General features: G+C 27.6%; 1 protein-coding gene across 1 annotated transcript; it reads right to left on the reverse strand.

Moving 5' to 3' along the window:
- Positions 1 to 947: 947 nt before the first annotated feature.
- Positions 948 to 1630, reverse strand: LOC124910676 (antimicrobial peptides-like). The gene is made up of 2 exons (XM_047451351.1): positions 1512 to 1630; positions 948 to 1419 (listed from the first exon to the last, which is right to left on the reverse strand). Exons 1-2 carry the CDS (start codon positions 1594 to 1596, stop codon positions 1016 to 1018), a joined length of 489 nt encoding a protein of 162 aa, XP_047307307.1. The 5' UTR covers positions 1597 to 1630; the 3' UTR covers positions 948 to 1015.
- Between the last annotated feature and the right edge of the window lie 4918 nt (positions 1631 to 6548).

A 6548-nucleotide genomic window follows, 5' to 3' on the forward strand; every position in this document is an offset into this window, starting at 1 on the left:
CCTGAAAAAAAATATATGAGGAGGGATTTGCTTAATTTCAGTTCAATGTTCTTTTTCAATTATATACCTGCATCCATCCCAAATTAATAAGTCAAGATCATATGCAACAGCTAAAATATATAATAACTAAAATGCCATTTCACAGAAAAATTGAAACGATCGTCCAATCTAGTCCTAGATGTCCAAACCTTCCCGATCGTCCAACCTGAAAGTGACCGCCAGAACAACCATTAACCAAGCATTCTACCGATCAACTTAAAAAAAAAAATAAAGCAAAATTAATCAATAGAGCAACCTGATTATGTTATCACCATCCTCAAGAGCCACAATTATAGTGATACCCATATTTCCAAACTCATCAAAACATGCCATATTATTAACATAAAGAAACCAAATCCTTCGTTATGACATTTTCTCTAAACCTAGATATTATAAATGTTTGTCATTTGCGATATAATTTATGACGAAAATAAATGTAGAAAATAAAGTTGAATGTAAAGTCAAAACCCTTTCGAAAATTTACAACGTACACTGATATTTTCTAAGGATTGTTTGACAAATTAAAAAAAAAAAATTCACACTAAACATTTTCGTCGTAAATTTAATCCAAAATATAGTGTAAATTAATTGACGGATTTTCCTATGGAAATTTATCTTTTAATTTAGCGGCGATTATTAATTATGAGTAAATATCTTTATTTATTGTGACAAAGTTTTTTTCATTTATTAATTTTTCGACGATTAATTTTTTTTTTGGATTAAACCGTCACGATTGTCATTACATATTTTTGATGCTAACTAAACGTCGATAATTATTCGTCGATAATGGTACATTTTTTTGTAGTATAAGTTCACTTTATGAGTGAGATATACAGGCTACTGATAGCATCAAAATAAACTCACTTTTATATTTATTTATTTTTCTTATTATCTTATTATAACCCTTTTCCCGGCCAAGTTTTATTTGATAAGGCACATGAGAACTTCATGTGTCTGGCTATATAGTTGGCGTCACTTAGCACCAACGCACGCAATATCGCCCACCAGGTCCCCAACCACAGCACCGACGGCCATACTGATCAAACGAGTACTGCATTTCTTCACTTTTGGCTTCTTCTTCGTATGCCTTGAGAGCTGCCACCTCTTCAGCGTTACGACACCACCGCACACAATATCGCCGACCAGGCCCCCAACCGCAACACTTACGACGAAACTGATCCTCCGAATACTGCGTTCCTCCCACTACTCCAGCTTGTAATTCATATGCCTCGAAAGCTGCCACCTCTTCTGCGTTACGACACCACCGAACACAATATCGCTTTCCAGGTCCCCAACCGCAACACCGGCGACCATACTGATCCTCCGAGTATTGAGGTTCACCGCCAGCTACCACATGGTCTGGTTTCTTCTTATCCTCCTCTACATATCATGAATACCATAAACAATAATAAGAATATATTGATTAATTAGTTTTCTTATAACAAAATATTTGCAACTAATAATAAAAATACCTTTAAGAGGGTTTGAATCAGCTTTGGCTATTGCAGAGAAGATGAAGAGAAGAATCACCCCGAAAACTACACCCTTATGAACCATTTTTTCACACTCACTTTGCTTTACTTGAAAAGGAAACTAGTTGGAATGGATGGAATTGAACAGGGATCTTCAAGCCTATTTATAGAAAGACCAGTACTGCTCATATTATCCTACATTAACATATATATATAGATAAGATAAGATGATACTTATTACTAGCGGTTTGTTTGTTTTTGACATATAATATTATTTTTAGGTTCATGAAATTAAGAACATTATATATTGTATGCACTTAGTCATGATTTACTATTAGAAATTTTCAATTTTATTCTTAAATAAGTATCAAAATTAAATAAGAAGTCAAATTTGTTTTTTTGTTAACATATTTCGGGAACAATTGGTTTTAACACTTCAACCGTGTCGGTGAGTAAGTGGATATAAGAGTATTCTTTGGATTACAAACTCAATTTCATTTGGATTTAATTCATTATTATCTCTTATTCATTTATCTATCTAAATATAAGTTAGAGTAACGATAATATCTGTAGAAAATATTTTAAAGAAGGATGTTTCATTTCTTGAGTAGAAAATTTAATAACATGGAGAATTTTTAAATTTTGTCATTCATCATGGAATGACGCATATTCCCTACAAAAATTATCAAAATATATCGATATTTTATAAATTACATGTCATAATAAATACTATTATTTAACAAAAATTTAAATTAATTTCATTCATGGACTAAAACAAAAGTGACATAATAACAATTATAATGTATTTCATAAGCAATTGCATAATATATCTGTCTACTTATGTCACATGTTCACAACATATAGAGCCAAACAAGCAGCCTTCATTGACCACTTCTTAATTGTTTGGAATTGAGACAAAAATTTATTTTGTAAAAACATATTTTTCTACTATTAATATATATATATTATTATTTTTATATCTTTAAATCATATTACTACTATATATTAGTTTTATGTTTATTTTGTAAATTAATAGTCACTTTAATATAAATTGATAATTACATATATTAAGCTCAATTATTAATAATATTTGGAGAAGAAAATTTTCCGATTAACATTATTCATGTAAGTGTTGATAAAGTTAACCGTTTGTGTGTACCAGACTTTGTGTTTGGATAGACATGTTTACTTATTTTTATTTCAGATATATAAATCTCCTATTCAACCAAAAAAGAAAAAAAAAATGATAATGTCGTGTGTTGTGTCCCGGATCAAAAGATTAATACAATGTCACTATCTTCTAAGGTTTTTTTGTATTTATATCTTTTCCGCTTATATGTTTAAATGGATCGGCTCATTAATGGATATATGCTAAGAAAACAGGTGGTGTAATGTGGATGCATGCAGCGTAATATGGATGCAGGTGGCAAACATTTAGCGGTGATGAATTATTAATTATATATAATAGTCCTTATAAAAAAAAGATTATAATAGTCAAACAAATCTCCAACTTAATTTTTCAATATTTTTGTTGTAATATAAAAAATGTCTTAGAACCCGGTATCATTATTATGCCTTAAACAAATCACTATAAAAAAATTGTCTAATTTATAATATAGATGCAACATTTTGTTTTTTAATACAAGTTTTGAAGAACTGCAATACACCATCTATTAAAAATATAAAAATATTGCAAATTTTTTAACTATATTTTCAACAAAAACATAATTTTACAGAAAATATAATATGAAAAAAATTTAATACAAAATATATTACTACAAATAGAAAAATCTAATATTTTTTCTAAAATTATATTAATATATCCTTACAACTAAATTAGTAATAAGGAAGCCAAGAATAATTCTATAATAATACTAACATATATTCATGTCAATGTTTGCAAAATCTTTTACAATAGAATTTATTTCAATTAACTATTGTAACAAATACTATATAAATAAGACTGTATATAAATAAGACAGTGATCATTGCAAATTAAAGTTGTAAGTAAATGAGATAATATTGATAAGCAAATCTGTAATAAACATTGCATTAACACTAATAAATAATATATTTGCAATTGACACTGCAATTTTATTATAATAGTTTTGTAAATAATTTTTGAAATATTCGTAATAATATAGCATTAAGTTATGTATTAATTATTATATATAATTTCTTCACAGTCAATTCTGCAATGGTATGAAATGTTATTATTGCAAACTATATTGTATATATATTTATTAGTTTTGAAATATTCGTTTGACATATGCCAACAATACGTTTCGCAATATATTATATTTAATAATTTTGAATTTTTATAGTAATCTATTACTAGTAGGTTTCGCATTAAACATTATAAATAATCTCTTAGCATTAAATTGTGCATTAATTTATATGAATTTTCACATGAAACATAATTTTCAAAATATTAATAAATATTTAATGCAAGGTTTGTTGCGAGTCTTAATAAAATATATCCAACCATCAATTCATCCAACCATATATTTTTTTCAACTTCACACGCCATCATTAATACTTCTTCATCATTTCATCTTCTACATATCCCAATTTCTTCAACATATTTTCATATCTTCATAAAATATTTTTTTCAACCCATTTCTCTCTCTAAACATTTTTTTCTTCATTTCATCATTGTTTCAAACAAGTCAAGCTCATTCACTTCTTGCTCAGATGAGAAGGAAATAGTATCGCTGTCAGCCACAAATACCGAATCACCAAGCGAGTTGGAGGCTACTAACTTGCTGATTGGTGAAGCATACGAAATAATCTATATACTTCACTCTGAAATTGAAAGACTCACCACCACCGGATCGAACGAGAAAGAGACATTGCAAAAGGAAAATGAGTTTAATGTTGGCTAATATTGACAGTCTTACCAAAGCAATGGTCGAAGTCTTCGAAGGGATGAATAAATAGGTAATTATGGTTTTAATCTATTTATTATAATGTTAGGTTAATGAATTACTATAGATACAAAGTGACTTAATCAACATTATGGTGGAAGGTAAAAATTGAAAGAATATCCATGAGGCTGACAGATCTGATGCAATGAAGAAGAGTAAATTGGGAGATTAATCTTTTATTTTAATGTTTATTGAATATAATTATGGTTTCTGTATAACTTTGAATATTTTTTTGGTTGTTTGGTTATGTTTGTATGTTTAAACAATGGTTCTTAGGAATTCAAATGTCTTGGATTTAAATGGAATGTTGTTTTAGTAATCTATATATGTTATAAATGTTATGATTTTATGTTATATTTAGCCTTTTTATATATATAATAATGCAAATATTATTGCAGAACGTTTGAAAAACATTATTCCTCTCTTTGTTAAAAAAAACTCTATACTAGTGTGCATTAATTTTTGCTCTAAACCATTTAGAAAATTATACATCATTAGCGTTTGCATTAAAAAGAGGAACTTTATTGCAAAAACTAGTGCAGATCGATATACTATAATTATTTTTAAACTCTCGAATAAAAATCTCGTCTATTATAGTGTACTAATATTTGCATTAATCCATGTTCATCGTCTCATTGCTGTTATTTTTGCAATAACCATATGTTGTAATTATTTAAGAAATCTTGCTCTATTTGAGAATTCAGTAAACTTTGCACAAAACATTGTTTAACGCCGAATTGGTTTAATTTTTGTAATATTGATAATATGCATTATTGTAAAAACTAGTGCAAAACAAATGAAATTTTTAGTAAATATTTTTCAGCTCTCTGTTATAATTCTCATATTTGAGAGTGCAGTAAACTTTGCACTAAACTGTGTTCAACGTCGAATTGCTTTAATTTTTGCAATAATGATAATACGCTCTATTGCGAAAACTAGTGCAGAACGAATGACATTTATAGTAAATATTTTTCAATTTTCTGTTATATTTCCCATGTTTGAGAGTGCAATAAATTTTGCAGTAAACCGTGTTGAACGCCGAATTTTTTTAATCCTTGCAATATGGATAATACGCCTTATTGCTAAAACTAGTGCAAACTGAATGACATTTATAGTAAATAATTTTCAATTCTCTGTTATATTTCACATGTTTGATAGTGCAGTAAACTTTGCACTAAACCCTATTCAACGCCGAATTGCTTAATCTTTGCATTAATGTTAATACGTATTATTGTGAAAACTAGTGCAAAATGAATGACATTTTCAGTAAATATTTTTCACCTCAATGTTATAATTCCCCTATTTGACAGTGTAGTAAAATTTGTACTAAACCGTGTTCAACACCGAATTGATTTAATCTTTGCAATATTGATAATACGTATTATTGCGAAATCTAATGCAGAATGAATGATATTTTTAGTAAATATGTTTCAACTCACTGTTATAATTCCCATGTTTGACAGTGTAGTAAAATTTTCACTAAACCAAATTCAACGTCGAATTGCTTTAACGTTTGCAGTATTGATATAATATAATATTACAAAATATATTGCGGATATCTATTTCACGTTAAAACTAATTACACTAGTAATAATTTTAGCATTAACAAAGTATTTAATATTTCTAACTACCACCAACTACCAATGTACTTGTGTACTTACTTCCTTAACTTAATCTTCTACAATTACATACTTCAATATCTCTATTTCTCTATCTTCTATCTTCTTCATTTGATGAAGACCATCAAGTTCTTCAATATATATAATTTCATTTAACATCAAGGTAAATATATGTCTCTATCTTCTATCTTCTATCTTCATAATTTATATATATATATATAAGTGATAATATTCTCATTTTAATGTATGTCTTCACATTTTTAGAGAATCTTCATCATTTGATGAACAAATATCAAGATCTTGAATACATTTTATATATTTAACATATTATTCTTATCTTGTCTCTGATTATATATATCACATATTATTCTTAAATATTATTTTTTATACAACATAATTTATATATTAAGATAAATACATTTGATTCTTATAATTGATTATATATATATATTGCAGATTAAAAAATGAGGGTGGATCGGGTTTGGTTGTAC

Source organism: Impatiens glandulifera, chromosome 7, assembly GCF_907164915.1.
Source record: "Impatiens glandulifera chromosome 7, dImpGla2.1, whole genome shotgun sequence".
NCBI lineage: Eukaryota > Viridiplantae > Streptophyta > Magnoliopsida > Ericales > Balsaminaceae > Impatiens > Impatiens glandulifera.